Source organism: Urocampus carinirostris, chromosome 8, assembly GCF_059441175.1.
Source record: "Urocampus carinirostris isolate Australia breed hairy pipefish chromosome 8, RoL_Ucar_1.0, whole genome shotgun sequence".
Lineage (NCBI taxonomy): Eukaryota > Metazoa > Chordata > Actinopteri > Syngnathiformes > Syngnathidae > Urocampus > Urocampus carinirostris.
The window spans coordinates 20,483,123-20,510,311 of NC_142356.1; the positions used below are offsets into that span (position 1 = coordinate 20,483,123).

General features: G+C 40.8%; 1 protein-coding gene across 2 annotated transcripts; it reads left to right on the forward strand.

The window, feature by feature from the left end:
- Positions 1 to 951: 951 nt before the first annotated feature.
- Positions 952 to 26,842, forward strand: lpar2b (lysophosphatidic acid receptor 2b). Of its 2 annotated transcripts, none has more exons than XM_088341917.1 (5): positions 952 to 1,256; positions 7,995 to 8,399; positions 9,745 to 10,239; positions 21,505 to 21,767; positions 26,290 to 26,842. In XM_088341917.1, the coding sequence occupies exons 2-5, from the start codon at positions 8,144 to 8,146 to the stop codon at positions 26,389 to 26,391; spliced, it is 1,116 nt and encodes a 371-aa protein (XP_088198043.1). In that variant the 5' UTR covers positions 952 to 1,256; positions 7,995 to 8,143; the 3' UTR covers positions 26,392 to 26,842. The 2 variants fall into 2 exon arrangements, with proteins under 2 accessions (XP_088198043.1, XP_088198044.1); XM_088341918.1 differs by lacking the exon at positions 952 to 1,256 and adding an exon at positions 6,467 to 6,601.
- The last annotated feature ends 347 nt before the right edge of the window (positions 26,843 to 27,189 follow it).

The window sequence follows — 27,189 nt, forward strand, 5'->3', positions numbered from 1 at the left end:
AGTGTAGTAAATCCAGGAGAATAAAAAGAATAGAATAGTAAAAAAATGCTTTCTGTATGCCGTCAACCATGTGCTATACGCATTCATCTTTTTCGGCCAATTGCAGGCTTTGTTTTGCCGCTTCAGCCAATGCCAGCCTGTAAATGATAAAAAGGATCCGCCCCTTGACCTCCGAATAACTTTAGCCAATAGTGATCGATTCAAATGATGATTGACACATTGGTTAGGAAATGAAACGCCGGTAAATAAATCCCAGCATACACCGCGGACTACTTGGCGTTCGGGGGAAAATCTAGTCGGCGGCTACAAGTTAGTTGGAAGACTGCGATTTAATATTGATCCATAAATAAGGCGCACTGTATTATAAGGCGCATGGTCAGCTTTTGAAAAAAATTAAGACTTTTAGGTACGCCTTATAGTGTGGAAAATACGGTAATTATATTTGCATGTATTTTTTCCTTCTACAGTGAACGTCCAGGCTACTTCATTTTTGACCTTTTTTCATAATAAACCTCATTCATGTCGAGCAACTCAGTATCACAACAAAATGTTAATAAACCATATATATGACATAACGAAACACATGTACAATATAACTTGTTAAAATACATAAATAAACACGTTTGGAAAAAAATATGGTGTAAGATTTTTTTTTTATTTTGTAAGGGAAAATACCACAGTTTGTAAGGGCATGGAGCCGTGGAGCTTGACAGGTATGTACGTTTTTTTATCAATGAGAATAAAATTCTAACTAATTCGAAGTATTATTTTCTATTATTTGCAGTTTGGGAGGGAGCAGTAGTCATACTGAAGGATAGCGACCTTCTCCTTAACTGTCAATCAAGACAAGTAAGCCAATCATTGACGCCCTTTGTTAGTAGTGGCCAAGATGCTCCCGCCCACCTCCTTGAAGGAGGTGGAGACAGCAGCGAAGTTTGCCGCACCCTTTCCGCCCCTAACGCAGCCCGAAGCCACTCCGCTCCGGCCGGGCGCGCAGGTAACAACAGAGAACGCCGATAAAAGTACCGGAAGGACACAAACAGGCCGGCCCCCAGCTATTTTGGCCTTTAGTCGGTCAAGAAACTCGATGTAATTGGAGCAAAACTTTAATTTGGTGTTTTTAATTGTTTTTATCGGTCCACCTTTCGCGGAGCGCCGCGACGGTTTGGCTCTTGGCGGGAGGTCAACCTCAGGTAGTCGCAGGTATTTTCTTTGCTCGACGACTCGTGTGGATTTACTCAAAGTAAGCAACGAAGGTGAGTGAAGTCGCTTTCTGTTTGATTGTATGTTGTAGATATTAAAAACGGTGTGAGTGTTTTCCTCTTCATTTATGGGGTGGCCCAATTTCGCTTTGTCTTCCCCGTCAGAGGCGCTTTGTACGCGGTTACCTTGAAAGTATGTCCCGGTTTCCGTAGGACCAATCTGGAGCTCACTTGTTTCTTCAATATCCCCAGCTCACCAATGAACCTGTGATTTATTTTCGGTTCTGCTGACCAGTGTAATCATTTTCATCTGCCTTTTTCTTTTATTGTTGTTTTGCAAAGTATGAATCAGTGCCCCATGCTGAGTCAACAGACTTGTGAAACACTTTTGAGTTGTCCATGTGGACTTTTTCAAAACAAGATGGGATTGCAGTGTTCCCCTCTCTTTTTTTTTCCTTTTTTTAAAGGGACACTGTGTATTATTTAGTGCCTCCACGTGGAGGAAAATGTTTATTCATTAAAAAAAAACATATATATATTGATTTGAATGATCATCAAAAATACACGAGTGATCACATAAAGGTCCATCCATTATCTGCACCGCTTATCCTCACTAGGGTCGCGGGGGTGCTGGAGCCCATCCCAGCTATCTTCGGGCAGTGGGCAGGGGACACCCTGAACAAGTTGCCAGCCAATCACGGGGCAACCGGAGACAACTCACTCGCTCATTCACAACTAGGGACAATTTGGACCGACTAATTAACATGACATGCATGTTTTTGGATTGTGGGAGGAAACCGGAGTGCCCAGAGGAAACTCCCGAAAGCACAGGGAGAACATGCAAACTCCACACAGTAAGGTTCGATCTCATGACCTCAGAACTGTGCTAACCACTGCGCTGCCGTGCTTCCCTGATATAAACATACGATTTTTTTTTAAAAAAGCTCATAAGGCAATACATTTTTATATATTTTACGTAGCTGACATGATTGTCGTCCATCTTGATGCTCAGGGTAAAATGTAAATGTATTTATATAGCGCTTTTCACGTCAATGCAGACCTCCCAAAGCGCTTTACACTGTGCTTCACACACACACACACACATACTGATAGCCTTGTGAAAAACTAAGCAAAAAATTAGAAGGAAAACTGCTCACTCTGATTCTCCGTACTCTGTAAGCTTCTATGTGCTTTGTAGCACTCGTTTTTTTCTTTCACTACACAAGACCGCAATATCTAGTGGTGGAGTAAGGTTTAAATATTTCCCTCTCTTCTTGAAGTAGTATTCCATTTTTTTCACATAATAATTTGATACGATAACTTTATGACTGCAGCGCTCAGTCTTTGCTCCGCCATTCCTTGTTCATCCTTGTCAGAAAATGTAATATCTAGACCAGAAAAACTTCTACTCAGTCCAAGAATCAGTTATAGAGAGACATTTGAGCTGTCTTAAAAAATATATACTTTTGTGTTCTGTCTTTTTTGCTTCACCATTTGAAATCAAATTCATCTTAACACATAACATGTGCTACCTTCTAAGTTTAACTTCGTCTTAGTGTTGCATTAATATTGATTGTAGAATTTTAGTTTTGAAACAATATCCATACTTTATTAATCGCAGGGGGGTGTGCTGCCATTTTGCTATCTGGTGTTCAATGAGCAAGGCATCAAAATTGCATTTTAAAACATTTTTAAAGAAAAATAAATATATATATTTATTTTCAAATCCACGATATTGTACTTCTCCCTGCACTGGGTAACTGTTCCCCTGGGATATTACTTTTACAGCAACGATAAGTAACTCGTAATCCAAATGTTTTTTGTCTAATATATACTTTTATCTCTGTAAAAATAACAATGAACTGTGCTTGTGGCTCTTTCATCTGCAGTCCATTATTCAATGCTGGAATATTATTTTCTAGAAGATAATCCTAAAAGATTTGACTGAAACAAAATCTACTGCCAAAACATTTCTGTTGATTGATTTGGCGCTATCTAAAGATGTTAAGATATTTCCAAGCACTTAAACTGGCTGGATGGTATTAAAATATGTGGATAATATTCCATTGTCACTTCCACTGGCTTTGTTTGACCCAGTTAACCAACGCCAGTCTGGCATGGGCTGCCGATTACTTGAATTATTTAGTATTTCTTCCAAACTAAAAAAATTTTAGATGGTGGTAGTTGTGCCGTGTTCATTCGATTTTAAGAAATATATGTAAAAAATCTGCACAAACACTAAATACATGACTCAAATGTAACTACCCCTGCACAATGTTGTTTTGATAGAAATAACATTTCTTTTCGCAAAAGTTTTTTGAATAGCTTAGTCATCCCCTGGTTATTTTTGAAAGATGAATAAAGCTTTATCATAAAATACTTAAGTTTGCAATACGTAGCATGTCTGTCAGAAAAGATCACAATAAACGAAGATTACTGATAAGTCCACTTTTTTCTTTAGTATAAACGAAGGCTAGCTGAGTGAATGAGGTGAATCTGAGTGTTATCTGTCATCAGTTACAGTTGCCCTCGTAAAAATTGCCCGAAAAAACAGCAGTACTCAACTGGAGGAGTCAACTCAATGTTAGAACTTTCTGTTTCTGTGCATGGTACTAGTAATGTTTACCACCCCCAAATGTTTTAAAAAGAAAAAAACGACAAACCTCAGACTTTCCCATTTGGGCTTGATGATATTGTTTTGTGGTTGTGTCAGTAAACAAAAGCAGACAATTGAAGATCTTTAGCTCTTTTTTGTTTTGCGCGCGCATTTTATTAAAAGATTATTCATGTGTTTTGTATTATGGACGCTTAACCGCAGATATACTATGCTGCTATGTCCCTTTAACAATGAAAGTGTGCATCTGCCATTGTGTGTACTCTTCAGATTGGAACAATTGTATTGTTTTATTGCCTTGTTGAGTTTTTACGATGCATCTGGTTTCCCCAATTTACTTTTGGGGAAGAAAGATGCGTGAACACCCAAGAATGTAGTGCTTCTACATGAATGGAAATTTTGCTTAGCACCACTCTAAAGTGAGTGCACAATCATCCAATTACCTAATCAATTGTTTTAAAAATCTATAAGGTAAACAGTTTAAAAAAAAGTTGACCAGGACATTCTGAATATGTTGTGTACTGCACAATCTCCTAATCAACTGCCTGAGTTGGAATTGTTTGCTTTCCTTTTGCAAAGGTTCCCATTCAATCAACTGCAGACTTTTCCATCCGACTTGCCCGTGACGTGTCAGTGCATGTGTCCGTGTGATTCAAATGCTAAAGGCTGCAATAGAACAGATGCCCCCCTGCTCAGAAGAGGAGCTTCTTCCTCTTCCATTTGTTCTGCACAAGCCCAACATAAAGTGGAATCGAAATTCCTTCTTTTTTTAAAAAGACTCACAAATATGAGTGTCTTTCCCTCTAACTATAATCTCTAAATCTTTCTTTCCCTGGATCTCACAAGCATGCAATCCTTTAAAAAAAAGAATGGCGGGAGCACACTGAGACTCGGGCGTGGCCGCCCTGCTAATGATGGGTTAGCGTTGAAACTGCTGTTTACTGTCGCTGCTTGTTCGCCTGCTTGGACAAATGGATGCAAGCGATGCATAAAAATGCTTAGTTATATGCAGAGCTACAGGAGCAGTGCAACCAGTTTGGAAGCCAACATTGTTTCCCGCTTGGAGCAACGCTGCTTAGATGTTTGCTCTCGTGTCAGCAGGTCGGCCTGAAGTGTTACTCAATAGCATGCAATATTGCAGAGTGATGAACGTTCCACCAGGAGCGTGAAATAAACTGCTGATTCATTGCAAAATAATGTTTATTCCTTCGTTGTTTTAGAGCAGCTGATGATTCACTCCTAAAATGTGCTTATAAGACAGCAAACTTTTTATCATAAATACTCTTGGTGAAATATGCCCTTGTTCCTAACAAGCCTCATAAGCAAACTGAGTCACAGTTGGGTCAAAAACCCAGTAAGACCAATCCACTACTTGATCCAACCCTACTTATAGATTTGATTTGCAAAAACAAACCCCCTTAATTAGGTTTTTGTATACAAAACAACTCTCCAGATGCTTTTTCTTTTTTGAGAACATTTTTTATTTAACTTTAATAACTTTAAATAGCTTAAAATAATTAAAACATTTATACGAGACAACCCATACAATACTCATTGATAATTATATTTTGTTTCAAATTAATTCAAACAACTTGTTCAATTTGTCTAAAGGTTTTTTTGTATTCAACCTCCAAAAGTTTTGGTCAAAGTTAGGACAATCCTGAAAATATGGTCAAATTGTACAGCCCAATCCCCCATCAGGAGTTATATTTTGTTCAACATAAATGTGTAAAAAGGTTTCTTTGTTTCAAATACCACTTAAAAATTGCGTAATTTTATAGGCAAAAAATGTTGTTTTTTTGGGGGAGGGTGAATTACATTTTTTTTCAAAAATGTTTTAATTTGTGTACAATAATTTAAGACGTTATGTGATTTTTTTTTTTTTAAATAATCACAAAAACAATCTGGTTACTTGTTTTCTCTGAACAATCAAAACAAATTGGTTATATTGTACGATATTATTGTATGGAACAAACTAAAAACGTTGATCATTCAGTGCAAAAGACTAATTCCTGTTTTGAACAAGAATACAATGCTTTGGAATTTTTTTTCAATATGAATTGTGCAAAGTAATATTTTCTGACAACCGTTTCACAAGTCTTAGGCATGCTTTGCAAGGAGTTGAGTAAAATGTAACTTCACTGATTTATTTTCCAATATTATTGAGAGTGCCCCCTTAGTCCTCCTTTCTGGATTTTACTGATAATGATTCATGTTGCTCTTATAACTTTGTCAACACTCAGGTAGATGACGTGTTGTATAAATGCCAGTAGAGTCAACAAGTCTGCAGTTAGCAGCCATCGTGGTTCTGGGTCCAAAGATCAAATTATGTACCGTGTGATGGACTGCTCGCCCTCAGATGGTGACAAACGCATCAGTCGGAATGTTTGCTGATAGTTAAACACTTTTAGGTCTGCGGACAATGCAAAACGTACATCCTGTTCATGCAAAGAGCACTCGAAACTACACAGCTGCAAGCAGGAGACTCAAGTGCCGCTAAAGTAATACTCTCGTTCTGAGAAAACTCCAGTGAAGTTGATGCAAAGGGGTGACCATTAGCCAGACCACATGACAGAGTTGCGTATTTTGACCTGGATTTGCAACATTTTGTTTTGTTTTAGGGATTGAAAAAAACGGTGAGATATATCCTAACAGTTTTATTCGACTTTCCTGACGATTGCAACAGAGATAATTATGATCTCAATCGAACTGACACTGTGTTTGGTTGCCCCAAAAAGCAGGGTGACAAAATCGGTTGCAGAACTTGAATATGGCGTAAAAATGAGTCTGAGTAACAGTTTTTATAGACCATTACTGGATCCGTTTTCCCTATCCGTTTTGAAAGGTGTCAAGTATGTGATCCATGACGACCTCTCCCGTTATACAGATCTATATTTTTTTTATTTAAAAAAAAAATAGGCGATTCAGCATCTTTCTTTCTGTAACCGCGAGTAGGAGAGTGGGTCATCCAGTGTGTATGTGAATATTTGGATTGAGATTGTGTTACATAGCTGCATTGTGTAATTGCGAGGTGTGTCTCTGCCTTGTCCGCTCTGCCGTCGCCACAACAAAGATCGTGGCACAAAGGAGTGCGTGTAGAAGTCATGGTGACTTTTGCATGTTAGTCATTGCATGTGAGAGTTGGATCAGTTAAATGTAAACCGGATTAATGTGAGCCAAAAGTACTGTATTCCGTTGGAAATGTCACTGTAATGTTTTTTAAAACCTCAGAGGCAATAGAAAAGAGAATACATTCTGTATTCTAGTACACTGCAGGAAGGTCCAGTTGGAAAATGTAATAAAGTGATAATATTCCCCAGTAAAACGTTAGTGTTCTGATTCAGGTAATTTGTTCATTTTAAATAATTAATTAGTAATCATAATTTTACAATTTGTTATAGTATTTGCTTTCGGTAAAATAGGTTAAACAATACTTAAAACAGTTCCAAAGATAATTTGACTGTTTTTAAATATATTTTAGGGTATAAAAGAAGTCTTCCATTTTTTACAAATATTTTTGTGGGGTATAATAGAATTCTTTAAACTGTTAATATATTTTCATTTTAAAATTATTCATAACCCTGTATGACATATTTTAAGCATATTAGTCAAATAGGAAAGAAATATAAAAAAACATGTATTGATGCATTCAGTCAAAACGATTTTATTTAAAGGAGCTGTACAGAATTTTGAACTTTTTCTCTATGCCGACATCTCCTGGCTTGTGTCATTATTGCAGCCTCAGTCAGCACATACATGATGCGTGTGGAAGTACGTGCATATCTTAGCTTGAATATACTCTGCTTTTTACATCTTTCTTGGTGTTTAGGGTGGTGTTTAGACTACTAGAATCAGGCCTTTACTTACCTTCCCCCGTTTTCCTGCTACACTGACAAATAAAAAATAAATAAAAACCCGCATGGAAGACCATGACATCCCTTTTGGTTTTCCTTGGTTTGAGATAAGGGGATTTTATAACCAACTGTGTCCTTGTGCAGCCCTTTGAAACTCTTTGTGATTAAGGGCTATGCAAATAAATATGACTTGACTCGACACAAGTGAAGTGTTTAGCATGCAAAATTGGAATATATAAAAAAAAAAAATGACGATCATAATTATGCTTAAGGCATTATATCAATGATTTAAATGTTCGGTATGGTTTTTGCATGTAACCACAGACGAGGACGCCATCCGTGCAGCTGATGGCATGCTGCCTCCCGTGCCATCAGCGAGAGGACTTCTCTAAATGGCGTCCTAGCACCGCCGCTCGTCCTGTTTGAAAGTCCTGCGCTGACCTTGCCTGATCTCCACCGATATCTTCGCCGCCATGGATATTCTTACGGACGACACTGAGGGATGCTACCTAAACCGCAGCGTTAAGTTTTTCTATGAAAAAAGTGGAAAGAACATCAGCGATCACTGGCGCCGGCGTGACTACGTGATTGTCTCCCTGGGCATGACTGTCTGCTTCATCGTCATCTTCTCCAACCTGTTGGTCATCGGGGCCATTTTAAAGAACAGACGCTTCCATTTCCCTATTTATTACCTACTGGGGAATTTGGCTGTGGCAGACCTTTTTTCGGGTACGTCAACTTTTGCTAACACGGTTGTCATTGTTCAGTATGGCACGGAATGTTTCTTGGAGGATTACTTTTATTTCCTTTTAGTAGTAGTCAAAATAACCTTACCTACTGTAGGGAACCCTGGCCTCGAGCCTTTTTTTGGATATGCCCCTCCTCTAGTAGAGCTGATTAAATTAATATAATCATCATCAAACTTGGAATTGCCGTAATTTCCGACTATAAGTCAGTTTTTTTTACAGTTTGGGGGTTAAACTTATAGACCACTGAGACTTGTATGTGAAATTAACACATTATTATATTATTGAGTTTTGAATTTTTATTACCGGTACGCTATATCACTTTACTTTTTATTTTCACAATACATTCCAAGAGGGTGCTTTAGGCCTGTGTTGATCATTTCAACCTTGACTGCGATGTAAAAGTGGAATCGGAGCATCGTCTACATCAGGGACCTACTTGAGTTGTTAACTGGTAAAAGGGACACTGAGGATGATGATTTTATTGGGTTTAGTGGTTTGAAGTCAAGTTGGTGGTTTGGTAAGCATGTCATTCAGCTAGGTTTATCTGAATAACTCTTAATACGTTACGTCATTACTGAAATTAACAGGCATGTCAATCATGTAATGCTCGTATATCGTACAAACTTATTCAGCCTGATCTTTTTTATTTTAAATTGCCTTTCAACGTGACATGTATTTTTTGGGTGTCTGATTGTATCAAATACATGTTCCCCAAAAGTGCGACTATTACTCAGAGTGTGACTTATACGTGTGTTTTCCTTCTTAATTATGCATTTTCTGGCTGGTGCGACTTATACTTTGGCGAGACTTAGTCTTGAAAACACAATAGGCTATTACACCCTGACACTATTCAAATATCTGACGATGGCAACATTTTTCTATGTTTCAAAGAAAATATATTGTCCTTATCTAAAGAGCCTTAAATTAACACTAGTTATTTTAACAAAAACAAAGGATTACTAAAATTGTTATTTTAATATATTTCAAGTGATTAATAATTTAGAATCCAAGAAGAATTCTCTGCAACGATATCTGGTTGGTGAAAAATGACTTTAGTTACTGAAAATAAGAAAAAGGGGGGTCCAAAGGGAGATGTTCATGCCCATCTTTCCCCAAAAGTCAGTTTGCTGGGCAGCAGCTCACCATCCTCTGCACCCATGGCTAAAATTCGAGATTACGTTTTTTTTTCCATTTAATCTCAACAAATGTTGCGTTAGAAACAATAATAATTCTGATAACTGAAAATGACAACACTTTTAATTGATTTGAATTGTTTGCATAATTTTTTATTCGGTCTATCTAGATCTTTCTCTTTTCTTTCGCAGGCGTCTCCTACCTCCACTTGATGTTCCACACCGGTCCTTGGACCATAAATCTTTCCAAGTACCAATGGTTCGTGCGACAGGGCCTGATCGATACGAGCTTGACGGCCTCCGTACTCAACCTGCTGGCGGTGGCAGTTGAGCGCCACCAGACAATCTTCAACATGCAACTCCACAGCAAAATGAGCACACGGCGCGTATTCGTCATAATGGTCTTCATTTGGTTAGTGGCCATCGTCATGGGCCTGGTGCCAACCATGGGATGGCACTGCCTGTGCGACCTGGAGAATTGCTCAACCATGGCACCCCTCTACAGCCGCAGCTATCTTGTCTTCTGGGCCATCCTCAACTTACTCACTTTCTCTATCATGGTGGCCGTCTACACTCGTATCTTTGTGTACGTGAGGCACAAGAGCAAGCAGATGTCACAGCACACCACTCAGATGAGACATCGGGAGACTGTGTTCAACCTGATGAAGACCGTCTCCATGATTTTAGGTGAGACGCATTCATTGTTCTTCGAACTTTCTCCATTGTGCTCGGGTCTTGTTCTTTACCTTCTGACATATACCATCACACTGGTATATGTCAGAAAACATTTTCTAGTCTTAGTTTCTTGCCCCTTTTTAGGTCCCCTTTTCCTCCCAATTTCTTCTTTAGCCAGCACTTTAGTTCCAGTCCTCAACTACACATTTCTCTGCCCTGCTTCATTTTTTTCACTGCAGTTAAGTCTTGTGCAAACACTGGTCCATGAGGTTCCCAGTACCGCTTTTGTTGCCCTATTATTATTGCAAAGAGTAAAATGATCTCTAGAAAGATCCCTAGTGAACTCCACCTTAAACTCATTTGTCAAAACTACTGCACATGAGCACATACATTTGTATTTTTGCCACTCCCGTCTTCATGTAGCAGGGACAGTTAACCTCTGTCTACCCTGGTAAAGGTATTTAAGTCACAGATGCAAATTATTTGGCCAAATATGGTATGAACATTTCCTTTACCTTTTAAATACGCAGGTGAATTTGGGCTTCAGTTGTGGTTATTTGAAGTCCTTTGCAGTTGTTTGTATGGTTATTAGAATTATCTTCACTGTCATGAATGACGACATAGTGAACTCTGTTTACAACAAGACTAGACACGGCACTCATCGGTAAACATGCAAAATTGGAAGGGTACTTTGCTGTTTTAAGTATTTCATATTTTACTGCATTTTTAACTTTAATTTGTTTTTTAATGTTTTTATTTATAGCTTATGTTAATGTAACTTTGAACTTTTCTTCTTTCAGTGACATTACTATATTTTTTTACTTTTTTGTAAAACAAATTACAAAAGTAAAGTAAGCAGTTGTTTTATATAGCAGATTGTACATAATTTTAAACATCAATATTTTTCCGACGAGAAGATATCTGCTATCTGCCGCATGAGACAATTTTGGTTAGTACAAATATTATTTTTCTCATTTTATGAGAAAAAAAATTAACAATAAATTTTATTGCATTTATCCTTTTTTTTCTTTAAACTGGATTTTTCATGCGTTGCAGTAGCAGGGAAATACGTGTGAAAATTACCTTGGGAAATACTTATGAAATACAGTCCTAACATTGTGAAGGGAAATCTTAATAAGTGTCAATATTTTGTGTGGTCACGATGATTTTGCAGAACTGTCTTAATCCTCCTGAGAATGGATTTCACCACAGCCTCACAGGTTGCCACTGAAATGCTATTTAATTCATCCATGACAATATGACAACTGGGGGATATTCAAGATCTTGTGCTTCCCCACCTTCCATTAGGGGATCTGGATAAAATCTGTAGACATGCTTGGCCAGTCCATCACCTTTACCCTTAGCCCTTTTAGAAAAGCAGTGGTCATCTTATAGGGGTGTTTGGGGTTATTTATCATGCTGGAACACTGCCCCGCGACCCACTTTCATGATAGAGGGGATCATTCTCTGCTCCAGTATTTCACAGTATGTACTTGAGTTCATGTTTCCAACTCCAGTTGTATCAGGGTTCCCCCAAAGTCTTAAATTCTATAACCACAAATTAAGGCATTGAACATGTCATACTCCCCCCTGCCTCCCCCTTACGACGCCTCGTCAAGAGCCCATCAGGGGTTTCCAACTTGATGCCCCCTAAGGACAGTCAGAGCGCCGCTGGTGGCCGTTAGAAAAATTCCATCCGAAAAAGTCATCTACAGTTCCAATAAAATGGATGGGGATAAGAGGACGACGAGGTGAGCGGAGAAGATGAGGTAAAATTTTGGACTATTTGATAAAGTTTCAGGAGCGAGCAGAGAGAGTGGGAAAGGTGAGATGGCACAACATTCATTTGGACAGGTCAGGTAACTTAAAATTAGTTTTACCTGGTTATATCAGTATCAGAAATTATTTTCCCCCCATTTTATTAACACTCCACTTATTGAAACATAAATATTTTGTTTGTTTGTTGTACATGATTCAATTGTTTGTTTGTTTGTACATGATTCAGATTGAATCGTTTCTTGTACATGATTCAATTGTTTGTTTGTTTGTACATGATTCAAATTGAATCGTTTCTCCGGCGCCGTCACGAATGGCAGCCACTCCAGCAGCTCCCGTGTTATTTTCGATTGTTCTCAGTTATTTTCGATTGTTCTCAGCTTAGGGATGCTGCTGGAAAAGTGAATTTCCCTTCGGGGATGAATAAAGTATCTATCTATCTATCTATCTATGTCATACATTTTTTCTAGAAGTTTTAAATCAAACTGTCAAATGTCTTAATTTTTTACTGTATTATATGTGTGATAGAGCTAATAACTGTATAAGTAACTAACAAAAGTATGGAACTTCGTGTCGTATAACTATTTTTACATTTTCTTTTATTCTTTCAATCTGACTGATAATGTATTGTGTCGGTCGGAAAAATCCAGATTTCTGTGTCATTCGTGCACGTACTGTTACGAGGTGCCAGTCCACCACCTTGGATGGTTCTGGTTCACCCCTATACAATCACCCGCCTCTGTGCTTGCCCACCTAAGAGGACTGGGAGCGCGCATGGGCTTTAGATGTCTGGGCGTATGGTTGCCCCGACAAGGGCTGCACGATTTTGAAAGAAAAAAAAACCTAATTGCGATTTTTCAGACAGGTATTGCGATTTCGACGCGATTTTCTTTTTTTTTTTCCCGTTTTTTTTTAAGTACCTTTTTTCTGTGTTTATTTTGTTTTTGTTAACACTCAACCATATTGAAATGCTAAACCTTGACAAAACTGCATCATCTTCTGGCGAGCTTTGTTATGGATGCTTTCTGTTGACCATTTTTTACTTTTCAATTCTTCAATCGATAGAAGTACCTACCCACATATGAAATGCACTAGATAACACTTCAAGCTCATTAAAATAGTGGCCTGGAGAATTTTCTAAATAACATTCCAATTATTGATTTTGACATGTCTTCATAACCATACAAAGTCAACCTCTAACATAAATAATATTTGAAAAAAATGAAAAAAATTAACTCCTAAAAAATCAAGAACATTTTCACAGTATAAAAGATCAAATTTACGCAATTGAAATAACCCACACCAAACAAAGTAAACAACAACAAAAATAAATTGTGCACAGTATAAAAAGGTAAACATTGCACACTAAAAATAATCCACATACCTTTAAGGCTGTAAACATGACATGTCTGCAATTAGTGTAATATAAAGTCTACCATGTGCTACTGCGGCATGTTCATCATTGCAAGAAATGTATTCAAGTATTACCGTATTTTCCGCACTATAGGGCGCACCCCCCAAAAATAGTTTTTGGTCCTATATCTTCCATAGATGAGGCGCACCGGATTATAAGGCGCTACAATGGGAACGTCGACAAAACAGCCAGATGATTCACTCCAACTTATTACCCCCTTAACATTCCCAAAGCTTGCAAAGAAGCAAATACGTGTCGTAGACACGTGCGGATGCGGTGTCCGTACGATGTCACTCAATTGCGTCATTCCACATATCATTCGGAAGGTTAAAGTCTTTGGATTCAAGAAATGCCAACCATTCCTTAGTTTCTATTTTCTTTTTCACTCGCAACTTTACTGTGCATATGACAATAAACACTTGGAATTGAGTTTAATTCACTCAACTCATCACAGCAACATCAAGATCGTTCTAAAACAAGATACCGAGAAAATATAAAGCCGCATAGATCACCTAAGTTCTCACGTTCAATAATGATACGCAACCATGGTCTTCTTACAACCGTGAGTGAAGAAAATACAGGAGAGTAAAAGATTTACAAATACAGACTAATGAAACATGTTTCTTTAGATAGATAGATAGATAGATACTTTATTCATCCCCTAAGGGAAATTCACATTTCCAGCAGCATCCCTGAGCTGAGAACAGTACAATAATAAAGCCAAAAGAATACAATATACAAATACCCAGTGTGACGTGCAAATGCCCACTTTAGCATGTTATATAGAGTAGTGGCGTAGTTTAGCAAGCTTGCTATTCACAGTCATCTTTTTCGGACAATTGCAGGGTTTGTTTTGGCCCTCTAGCCTATCCGAGGCTCCGAATAACTTTAGCCAATAGCGATCGATTCAAATGATGATTGACACATTGGTTAGCCAATGAAACGCCGGTATATAAATCCCAGCATACACCGCGGACTACTCCACGTTTGGGGGAAAATCGAGTCGGCGGCTGTTGCGTAAGTTGCGAGACCTTGCGACTTAATATTGAGCCATATATAAGGCGCACTGTATTATAAGGCGCATGATCAGCTTTTGAAAAAATTAAGACTTTTAGGTGCGCCTTATAGTGCGGAAAATACGGTAATTCAAACCCACCATTCCTGTTAACTTATTAACACTCCTGTTTACACTACTATTTATTACTCTTATAACATTTCACTTATTAACTCTCATAAATAAAAAGTTGCGTCTAATTGATAATGCAGTTTTGGGGTTGGACACACTCAGACATTTGTAGGTAGAGTCACAGCATCGGTTACTTCTTTGTGCCTTTGCGAACTTTTTTTCTCACGGCGTGAAGGGCGCAAATGCTGCTTTGATGGAGGTTTGTTTACCTCCCAGTCCAATTGAAGATTCACCTTCTTCATATTTTACTTGTAATCCTTTTTGACATCCCGTGTATTGTAATATGTGATAATTTTTAAGGTGCTGGTACAAATTGTGTTTCCTCTGGACCTAGCGACTACGCGAAAGCAAATTCTGCAACGGGCGTTTTCTTCTGTTCCACGTCCGGTTCGTTAAAACCAAAATAGGTCCAAACAAGTGATGTACCACCTTTCTTTGGTGCAAGCTTCGTTTCCTTCTTGTTTGTTGACTCTGGGACTATGTTTACGGAGTCCGCCGTGACACTCGACAAGCTTGTGTGGTGCTTGCAAACTTTGAATTGCATTTACGAGTAACCTAATCTTATATGTAATAACTTGTGAAGCCCTTAGAGACTAATTGTGATTAAGGGCTATACAAATAAAAATGACTTGACTTGACTTGACTTATTGGCTTGTGCTATTATTAAAACTTGCCTCTGATTGGTCAGCGCTTTTAAAACTCTAACAGTAACAATTATGGTTGGCCAAAACTCCCTCACTCACTACAAAACCTCGAAAAAAAACCTCAGTGCTTTGCAGTTTCACAACCACGCTATGTCGATTCGATTTTGGTTAATCGTGCAGCCCCGACTCCCCTGGATGCAGCACATTCTGCGGCCCTGTACACTGTCCAGTCCTCTTAATGGTGTTGCTCGCAAGTCGCCTCGGCACCTGAATCGGTCTGTCATGTCAAGTCACATTTATTTTTATCGGCCTTAATCACAATGTCTCAAAGGACTGCACAGGTTACAATTACACCATTCCCTGATCTCAAACCAACATGCGGGCAAGGAAAAACTCAAAACCTCAGCACGAGGAAAATAAGAAACCTTAAGAAGGGACCTCCCAAGTGGTAATCCCCCTTCCAGGATGACCAGGGTGCAATAGATTTAGCATTGGGTAACAGTACACAGAACATAGTGAACACCAATAAAAGAAAACAATAGGTAATATGTTGAAATGTGTCCAGAAAGTGCATGACCGCAACGATGACTCAAGCCTGTAAAATAGTCCAGAAAATCCATGACCGCAACGACACAGCTTCCCGTCTTTGCCAGCTGGTCGATGCAGGTGTTGACATTTAAAAACTTGAACTTGAGATCTTAAAACTTCCACTGAAGTTGCAGATCTGATTTCTGGAGGCAGAGCATTCCACAGCACAGGGGCCCGGATGGAGAATGCTCTCGAGCCTTCAGACTCCTTGGCTTTTAGAGTCCCCGACCCCTGCGCGGTCTTTCTCCTGGCCTGTTGGGGGCCAGTCCCCCCTCGTTGCCAGCGTGGTCCAGCTGCCCTTGTAAACTAAACCTCAGCCATTACGCAATACCTTCCCCGCTCTTTCGGCGCAGAGTGGGTCTTCAAAGTCCCCGCCGTCGCGGCCAAGTTGCATCAGGATCCGTCACAACTCTGCGCCCGCCCCTTGTGTCTCCATGCCAGAATAGGTGCAAGATTCGTCTTAAATGTCATTGGGTGTGGTCTAAAAAGGTCTTAAAAAGTTACATTTGAATGGAAAAATCCTGGGGGAACACTTAAGTTTCACTCATGCAGCCCCAAACCATGACATTCCCACCAACATGCTTGACTGTAGGTACAACACAAACATCTTTGTACTCACCTGGTTTCTGCCACACATCTGAGCCAAATAAATTAATATTTGTCTCATCAGACCAGCAGATATTTTTCCAGTAGCCTTTGATGACATATCCTCAGCAAACTTTTGGCGGGTTTTCTTGTGAACAGCCTTCAGAAAAGGCTTCTTTCTGGGACAACGGCCATACAGACCAAATTCATCAAGTTTGCTGCCTATCGTCCGAGCAGTTACAAAAAGTAAATGTACACTGCTGTATAAGCTTTACGGAGACTTGTTTATTGTGTGAAAATGATAATTCTTCAGTGTTGTTCTATTAAACAATATAATCAATTTTCTGCAGAAATGTAAGGGGTGCGCACCCACTTTTGTGACATACTGTAGAGGAACTATTCAGCACTGCTGTTGACTGCTTTATTGGGCAAACGCTTGCTGCCCGTAGCATGCCTCCACTTGGTATGCCTCTACTTGTTTATCCATATACTGCACTCCTCCCCCCGCATATGAAACCTGCCACTGCGAATGATCCCAAAGTACTTCCACCCCGCCCTAAAACTTTGTGTCCAAGAGCCCCCACCCTGCCCTTTCTTTTCCCCCAACATGACAATAAATTCCTGAAGTTGTTTAAAGGACCGTACGTCTTTTTCGCCGTCGCTCAGCAGCGAGCGCCTGCAACTTCTGGCATGCGAAGGGAGGCCAGGAAAACCCTGGCGTGCCTCGACAAGAAGCTGCATACTTGAGTTACCGTGACGAAGTCAATCGCGACGAGCATGTTTGCGCATCCCGGGTCAGAACCGACTCAATGTTTACATCTGGCGCGTGACACTCTGATCGGACCTCGGCCTCCCGCGTTCTTTGAATTGCTCCGGTCACACTTTGCGCCATAGCGTGCGCACATTGTTATCAATTCCCTGAAAGTATTCCGGAGCTGCCCAATCAAGTGTTATGATAATGAAATGTGAGCATGCTGACTCTACTGCGTGTGCGTGCGTGCATGTATGAGAGGAATTTTCAGTACATTCGCGTCCTCCCTTTAGGACCTCCTGCTTCGGACATTCTTCAGCACGTCCATCTGTTGTCTTTTCTGGTGTCGAGGCCACGATTGTATGTTTGTTCTTTTCAGTTATCTCTAACAGGATGGGGTTTTTGTTGCCTTCTTTGACCTCAGGTTTGAGGACAGTGGTTTGGCTGTATACACAGTAATACACATTTTAGAGAAGATTCTATTCTTCTTTAATTCAACATTCAAATGTCATTGCTGCTACACATTTTTGATAGCGCTATCTCATACGCTATTTACCTGGGGACCGCTGGAAACAGTCTTGGTGAGGCTGGGCCGCATCAGGTTTTTCCTAAGAAAAGCTCTGATAAATAAACATTCAAATGCTCTCAAATATCTTTATATTTTAACACACAAGATAAAAAATTAACATATTAATAGATAATTGGGAAATCAATCCGAAACAAATAAAATACAGGAGATGTAAATGACTGAAGAAACCAAATATAGTTACTGACTAGAACACCTTATTTCAGTTTATTCGATTAAATTGTCTGTATTAACAGTTGTTTAACCTTTAACTATGTTAACATGAACTGTTCTAAACATGGCTTCTCTTGCCTACTTCTTGCTAATAGAAAAACGACCCCCCAAAAACAAAAAACTACAACTAAAACAAGAAACAAAAACAAGAAAAAAAAGGAAGGAAACACTGTATCCTTCTATATTTATTGGAAAATGTTAATGTGTTCTGTTTTCCCTTTTACAGAAACCATTTGTCCATTAGAAAACATTTTTAAAGCACCAGGGAGCCACTAAGGAACACTTAGGAGCCGCATGCGGCTCTAGAGCTACTTTAGTGGGTTGATAAGTCGCGCTTTGTTGGCGTTGGAAAGCATCTTCCTCTGCCTTTTGATGCTTTGTGGGGCCAGAGACACTTGAAGTTGAAAAAGATCTGCGCATACTTATTATACAGTAGGTTTATCAAGCCGTTTTATGTAGACCGCAACGTTATGGATCCAGGCAGAAAATGGGTAGGGCGAATGTTTAGCTAATCATAACGCAGAACACAATGCATGTTGAAAACCCGCTAAGTAGCTTAACCATGATAAGTAAACTGCGATACAGCAAGGGATTACTGTAAAGACTCTTCCCTACTTATGAACGAGACACGTTCCGGACGATCGTTCGCAAGTTGAATTTGTTCGTAAGTTGCTTCACTGCTCTATTTTGTATGGAATGCATGTTTAAGGTTTATATAAGTATGTTTAATGCTTGTAACCGGTATTCTTTTGTACTAGAGAATAAACATTTAATAAAATAATATGTGGGGGAAGATGCCGGCCCGACCCGGCAGACCCAAGCGTGTTGTGAGGGTCTGTTGGGAAAAGCTGGCAGAATCTCCTGTTAGAAGAAGTTTCAATTCACACCTCCGGCAGAACTTCGCCCATGTCCCGAGGGAGGCGGGGGACATTGAGTCTGAGTGGACTATGTTCCGCGCCTCCATTGTCGAGGCGGCTGATCGGAGCTGTGGCCGCAAGGTAGTCGGTGCCTGCCGCGGCGGCAACCCTCAGACCCGTTGGTGGTCACCGGCGGTGAGGGATGCCGTCAAGCTGAAGAAGGAGTCTTATCGGGCCTTCCTAGCCTGTGGGACTCTGGAAGCAGCTGGCAGGTATCGGCTGGCCAAGCGGAATGCGGCTTTGGCGGTTGCCGAGGCAAAAACTCGGGCGTGGGAGGAGTTTGGAAAGGCCATGGAAGCCGACTTCCGAACGGCTTCGAGGAAATTCTGGTCCACCATCCGACGTCTTAGGGGGAGGAAGCGGTGTGCCATCGACACTGTGTATAGTGCCGATGGGGCGCTGCTGACCTCGACCCGGGACGTTGTAAATCGGTGGGCGGAGTACTTCGAAGACCTCCTCAATTCCACCGGCACGTCTTCCTCTGGGGAAGCAGAGCCTGAGGACTCTGGGTTGGGCTCTCGTATCACTGGGGTTGAAGTCACCGAGGTTGTCAAAAAACTCCTCGGTGGCAGGGCCCCGGGGGTCGATGAGATCCGCCCAGACTTCATTAAGGCTCTGGATGTTGTGGGCGTGTCATGGTTGACGCGCCTCTGCAACATCGCGTGGACATCGGGGACAGTGCCTCTGGACTGGCAGACTGGGGTGGTGGTTCCCGTCTTTAAGAAGGGGGACCGGAGAGTGTGTTCCAACTACAGGGGAATCACACTTCTCAGCCTCCCTGGTAAGGTCTATTCAGGGGTACTGGAGAGGAGGGTCCGCCAGGAAGTCGAATCTCGGATTCAGGAGGAACAGTGTGGTTTTCGTCCTGGCCGTGGAACACTGGACCAGCTCTATACACTCTTCAGGGTCTTTGAGGGTGCATGGGAGTTTGCCTGTCCGGTCTACATGTGTTTTGTGGACTTGGAGAAGGCATTCGACCGTGTTCCTCGGGAGGCCCTGTGGGGGGTGCTTCGGGAGTATGGGGTACCGCACAGTCTTATCCGTGCTGTGCGGTCCCTGTATGCCCGGTGCCAGAGTCTGGTCCGCATTGCCGGCAGTAAGTCGGATTCGTTCCCGGTGAGGGTTGGGCTCCGCCAGGGCTGCCCTTTGTCACCGATTCTGTTCATAACTTTTATGGACAGAATTTCTAGGCGCAGCCTTGGCGGGGGTGGAGTCCGGTTTGGGGGCCTCAGCATTGCGTCACTGCTTTTTGCAGATGATGTGGTGTTGTTGGCTTCCTCAGCCCGTGATCTTCAGCTCTCGCTGGAGCGATTCGCAACCGAGTGTGAAGCGGCCGGGATGGGGATCAGCACCTCCAAGTCCGAGGCCATGGTTCTCAGTCGGAAAAGGGTGGTATGCTCCCTCCGTGTCGGGGAGGAGGTCTTGCCCCAAGTGGAGGAGTTCAAGTATCTTGGGGTCTTGTTCACGAGTGAGGGTAGGATGGAACGGGAGATCGACAGACGGGTCGGTGCAGCGTCTGCCGTCATTCGGACCCTGTACCGGTCTGTCGTGGTGAAGAGGGAGCTGAGCCGAAAGGCAAAGCTCTCGATCTACCGGTCGATCTACGTTCCTACCCTCACCTATGGTCATGAACTTTGGGTCATGACCGAAAGAACTCGATCCCGGATACAAGCGGCCGAAATGAGTTTCCTCCGCAGGGTGGCTGGGTTCTCCCTTAGAGATAGGGTGAGAAGCTCAGTCATCCGGGAGGGACTCGGAGTAGAGCCACTGCTCCTCCGCGTTGAGAGGAGCCAGTTGAGGTGGCTCGGGCATCTAATAAGGATGCCTCCTGGACGCCTCCCTCGGGAGGTGTTCCGGGCATGTCCCACCGGCAGGAGGCCCCGGGGACGGCCCAGGACACGTTGGAGAGACTATGTCTCTCGGCTGGCTTGGGAACGCCTCGGGGTCCCGTCGGATGAGCTGGAGGAAGTGGCTGGGGATAGGGACGTCTGGGCTTCCCTTTTAACACTGCTGCCCCCGCGACCCGACCTCGGATAAGCGGAAGACAATGGATGGATGGATGGATAAAATAATATGGTCTATAAAGTGAAGTTTAACTTACTTTTGGAAGACGGGCTTCAAGAGTTAGGCTACTTCCCCCTCCGTGGTAGAAAGTGGTCGGAAAAAAGCGATCCAACCATTTTCTCAACCGCATGTAGCTTTCTTGTTCCACTTTCATTTCAAATGAAGCAGCTCGCCCTTTCTTTACACTTTACACCAACCACATTGACATTTTTATTGTTAAATATCCCGTCCATCCAGATATAGTTCTTAGCGCGCTGGAGAATGTAGTACAGTATGTTAACACACTAACTGGGAAGAGGAAGCCAGATTTCTTCTTTGGGGTGGATGCTGGGTGAGCTCTCACAGAGCCACACGCCTGTAGCGGCGGAATGAAGCACTAGAAAAAGATGCACAATTCAAAATCTTACTTCCAGCAATGTCCGGATATTTTTCGACATCCCGAAAAAAATGTTTGTACCATTGTTCCTAACTCGACTGTTTGTAAGTTTGGGGGCGTCTTTATACACAAATCTGACACAAGTGTGAAGAAGCATCTCTCTGCTCCCCCCTACAGGCTGTTTTGTAGTCTGCTGGACTCCGGGCCTAGTGCTTCTCCTGCTTGACGGCCTGGGTTGCGACGAGTGCAACGTGCTGCGCTACGAGAAGTACTGTTTGGTGCTGGCTGAGTGCAACTCCCTGGTCAACCCCATCATCTACTCCTTCAGGGACAAGGACATGCGCAGGACCTTCCGGGAGATCCTGTGCTGCATGTGCGGCCGACGAGGCGGAGACAAGTCCAGCGCGTCCGGCGTCTACTTTAACACCCTGGATCACGAGGTATTGTCCGAGAGCAACGGGACCGAAGTCAGCAGTCTCAAAGCAAGCAGACGCTAGCCTCACCCTCTTGCCCCTGTGACTGTTTGCCTGCATCATACCTTTTTAAGAAGCGGTAGACGGGCTTGCCACATTTCTCATGTTTTTTTTTTAACGAGTGTGGTGCAGGAGTGCCAAAGTCAGACATAAGGAAGGGCCAAAACAAAAATGTAAACTAAAAGTTGAAGGCCTAACAGTCTCAATGACTCATTTAGTCTAGTGAAATCTCCCAACATGGTCTGATGAATATATAAATATTTTCTTATGGCTCGCAGTCATTTTTAATTTTCTACCGTCACAAAAGACACATTTCCTTGATATAAAAATCCCCAATTTATAAACAATAAACGAAAGTAGCCAGTGTTTTTCAGGAATTTAAAATTTGCCAGAAGTGGGCTAAAATCACTTATAAGGAAAAAAATACCAGTTTTCTATCATTCACTGAACTACAATACAACAAAGTTCGAGGATAGGCAACCTACAGAGAAAACAAATACACAACAATTCTGGGTGTATGACACAATTGTAGATTAAGAACATCTCAGGGGCTGAAAAAAAAACCTCCCTGGGGCCGGAAGTGGCCCCTTGACTTTAACAAATGTGGTCTAGAGCAGTGTTTTTCAACCAGTGTGCCGGGGCACACTAGTGTGCCGTGAGACCTTGTCTAGTGTACCGCTGGAATTTGCCCAATTTTATCAATCCAAAAAATCAGGCCTTTATTCAGTATTTTTGCTTTCTTCAGACGAGGAACTGTAATAGTCATACATATCAGTAGGTGGCAGTAGATTTTTATATACTTTTTATAGACTAATTATCTGCTCATGAGGTAGCACAGTACATTTAATGACTTCATTTGTTTAACAAAGCGTTTTAAGATTGCACTGTAAAAAAATAAAAACATAAATAAAGCACATCATTCTTTTTTATTTTATTTTATTTTTTATAGACCATTCATCTGCTTGAGGTAGTATGTTGAAAAATTTGACAGCTTCATTTTTAAACATTTTCGATGGACGTTGTGCCTCAGAATTTTTTTTATAAATAAAAGTGTACCTTGGTTCAAAAAGGGTTGAAAAACATTGGTCTAAAATAATTGTTGTTTTTAGCACTCGTATTCACTTGCACATTATAAGGCAACATCTAGTGATCAAATAATACGCACTGTCCCTTTTATATTCTCATTTGTGCACACTGACAACATGTCAAAAAGAATACTGATAATTGTTATCAGGTATTGTCTGTTTGTAGATAAAATAATGTTTTTCATAAGAAAAAGACAAAAAATATCTGAGGTTAGTTTAGAATATTTGAAAAATGTTGCTACTTTAAAGTTTTTTTTAAAGCTTATTTGCATTTTTGGAAACTAAAGTAAAAGCAATACAGTATGTACATCACATTTTAGGTGCAAATACATTTTTCAGTTCATACTGTGAACCGCTGAAAAGGGTCAGCATGCCACAAACTGCTCCTAGGCTTCAGTTTGGACCACACTAATGTAAACACTTATTGTAGTTCGAAAGTGGAATTACATTTTCCCTCACATTCACGTTCTTCATTTTACTAAAATATTAACACAGAGGTCATCTAAGTTTTTGCTGAAGCTTGCCCACTGTCCCAGTTTTACAAGGGAAATGTTGCTTTTTATTATCATAGTTGATGGGTGAGAAGGCACTGCAAAGGCCAAACTATTCACACGCAGCCGATAAAAAGATGGAAATTCCGTCAGAAATCTCAACTTTAATGATGAGTGCACATAAAACCTTGACATTATGAGCAACTGTCTGTAAACTTTGGCTTTTTGAGCAAACAATTTTAAATCTGTTTTCCGCTTAGTTAGCTGAATTACAAATCCCAGACGCTACCTATTATAAAGTGTGCCTTATGGGGCTCACAAAGTGGAGACTCTTGTGTCACTTTGTTTTGTAATTCCAACCTCAGATGACCCTTTTGGAAACTTTCGAACCCCGAGTGAAAAGTGTTATGTTTTTTTTTTGTTTTTTTTTTTTCAAAGTCCTGCTTGCAATCGTAATGAATTCCATTTGGTGAGGAAGCAGCTTATTGGAATGTCGTGGTCATCTGTGTAACTCACTTCAAAGATGGGGCCTAAGGGTCAGAACTCCCCCTGCCACGTCCCCCCCAATCATGTCAAGTCAAGTCACATTTATTTGTATAGCCCTTAATTACAAAATGTCTCAAAGGTCTGCAAAGGTAACAATGATACCATCCCCTGATCTTAAACCAACATGCGGGCAAGGAAAAACTCAAAACCTCAGCATGAGGTGAATAAGAAACATCTTACACAACTGAAAAAAGACATCTGTAAACTTGTGGATAACATCACTCCATATAAAAGTAACACTAATTGCCTCCTAAATTGTTTTAGCTGGTATTTAGCATTGGCATAAGTGGAAGTTGTTGTGACGGTAAGACCAGGGTCTAGAAGTGCAGATTGTTGTAATTGGTTGGCTGCTTCTGTGAACTCCTTTTTGCTGAAGATAAATTAAGAATTTGGTCCAAACAATTACTGCTGGCACTAGTCTTCATCTATAACATTTAACTTTGAATAGAAATGTGATGTGGTGATGATAAGTCATGGTGTCGTCTCAAGTGCTTTCAGTGTAACTTTTTGCCTCGTCCCAAAGTGTAAGAATCTTGGATCTTTGCGTAGTTGTACGCTAAAAATCTCAAGACTTTGGCTATGACTGAAAATTACCTGACCACTCACATCTTCCACACAGTGCTTGCTTTTGTACTTTGTTAAAAGCCACTTATATACAGTAATAAATTTGTTTGATGTACTCAAAGTTGCCTTTCACACAAAAGCTTTTTTATCTAAATTTGGTCCAAGCCTTGTGATTTGTCACCGGCCAAGAGCGTAGTTTTGGCGTGGACAGAGAGGAGCTGTCCCCACCAATATCAAGCAACCATTCCTTTGTCCCCACCAATATTATGTAATCACCCTACCTATGCCAAGACCAAACTTATGCCCCTGTACCTGGCCCTTATCTGATTAAAAACCTTAAAAGTAGGTCACTTTCATTTCCCTTTACCCCTTTTTTTCCTAAAACTCTCTCTCTCCTAAAATGGTGTGCAATGGCAGCCTTTAGCGGGGTTCATACGGGTGCTTGGAATCTTCGGAAATGCCTGCATTTTATGTGATTTCAAGGATTAAAAAGGGCTTGTAAATGCTTGACATTGCTGCCATGTTTCTGCACATGTTTGCTTGAAAATGACGCCAACACTGCCTCCTGGTGGCTCCGCTTTGCCATTGCATTTTTCCTATCCTTGTGATTAACGGCATTTATCTGTACGGCATTGTCCTATGAAGTGTCATCGCCCCCCCACCAATCGCCAAGAGGACAGGTCCCTGTCACCCCCTAACAGGGTTTATGAAATGTGTATTAGTGCTAGGATTACGTGTCAATTATGGAAATATATTATGGGCCCTGCAAAAAATTAAGGTATCCTTTCCCAGTAGTAATGTGTAATGGAAAGAAGGTCCTGCAACTGAAAATGTAAGCTATATATTTCTGTCATTACACAGGTAGAGATTTGTTTTAAAAACATTTAAACACGTATTGTTCAGATCCACTAATATATTTGCGATTTACTCGATATCTGAAAGTCATGTCTAGATAAATGCACAAGCAGGGTTAAAAACCGCAAATCCCAATACATGACCCACACCTGATTTCTTCTTTTTATGGTCCTAAAGAAATTGAATAATTGGCTTTGAAAGTACCAAAGTGCTTGAATTTGGCCATGAAATTAAGTGTACGAAGCCTTTGTGTATAAACACTTTTCTTGCCGTCCAATTACAATGACAAATCCAAGATATCGGAAGTCATTTTCAGTTTATCAGGTACCGGTACTCGTATTGTCCAATATATGTTAGTTCTGTATCAATAAACAGCGCTGTACTGCAGTTGCTTTGACAAATTGACATGTCATCGTGTAATGTGTAATAATAATAATCATATGATTTCTATGTTATGGTGTTATTGAGTATTATGGAGTATCTCTTATCATTCTTGTTCAATGCACTGACATTAACCAGTGAACTGCAGCTTGTCACACATTTCAGACCCATCGCTTAAGCAGTTCACTCAGAAAATCACATTATACAGACACAAATGAAAACAGCGACCCCGAATGGACATAAATAATGCTTGCAGCTCACTTAAGAGTTGAAACCTTGAATCTGACGTTTATTCAAGTAGCATTAAAAGCTAAAATTTTACACCATTTCAGGTCACTTTTTGTGAAAAAGACTCATTACTTGAGGAATGAAATCATTCCAGCAAGTTTAAGTTCAGAAATTGAACATTGAACAATCTTTGCTCATCTATGGCTTTTCTGTCAATTCATTGGGACTGTCTTCACGTTTTCCACTTGGTCTTCAACCGCTAACTTGTTTTCCTCCTTTCTCTTTTTTTCCACCCCCTTTCCCGGTGTTCCCCGCTTTCTGGCTACCACCTCTGCTTAGAACTCCAAGTTCCGCGATGTGGAGCTGACTGAGAAGAGCAACGGGGCGCCGCTCCTCAGCAAACACTTGGACGTGACGGCTTCATCAGGAGGTTGGAATTAAAACGTAAACACGAAGGCCTCGTCCGCTCAAAGACCTAGAGGATGACGTTGGACACGAGTCGACAGCGGGCGGTGCTCGGACATGTGACAACCGCTGCGGTCTGGGATTCCTTTTCTGTCGGGGCCAATCAAAATATTTGGAGATATTGCAGCCTTGCCTGCATGATGGATATCAGCAATGTTTTTTCCCGGGTTTTGTTGTTGAGCTCCTTGATGAGCTTTTTTAAGCTTTCTGTGGAAAGGACACCAAATAGACAAACGTATGGTATGAGCAAAGAACATTTATTCAACTTTTTTTTTTTTTTTTTCCCGCAGTCTACCATCTCAAAAGTACACCTGATGTTATATTTATACATGGTTTTGTTGCCGGGAAGTGGTTTCTCAGAATTCAAGATAATGTTGAACACTGTTGTTCGGTGTTCAAAGAAAAGAGTAGACTGATTTAGTTCAAAGGTCTCAATTGTGAATTTTATGTTGTGACCAGAAGTTTGCTGCCGTTTTTCAACTCTTAAAACAACAAAACAATGCACCAGAATGCAAACTAAAAAGGGAAAAGTAAACAAGGGATTTTAGAACTTTTTGACTAATGTTTTAATTCATCCACTGCTTACCTTTGAAAATATTTACTTTGGTGTTTCAAATTGTACGTGAAGGAAAGAAAAATTACAAAATTTATAAATGTAGTTCAACGAATATTTCAGGGGCGGTTTAATTTTTGGGGGGAGGGGAAAAATGTAAAATTGAATACAGTGGTTCAAATATGTATATAGATACTTTTAATAAAGACAAAAAAACAAAC

Bases quoted from the DNA above. Each gene is read 5' to 3' on its own strand.
- lpar2b (XM_088341917.1), top strand. From the start codon at position 8,144: ATGGATATTCTTACGGACGACACTGAGGGATGCTACCTAAACCGCAGC. The intron at 8,400-9,744 runs GTACGTCAACTT...TTTCTTTCGCAG, and splicing joins TGTGGCAGACCTTTTTTCGG to GCGTCTCCTACCTCCACTTG. The intron at 10,240-21,504 runs GTGAGACGCATT...TCCCCCCTACAG, and splicing joins GACCGTCTCCATGATTTTAG to GCTGTTTTGTAGTCTGCTGG.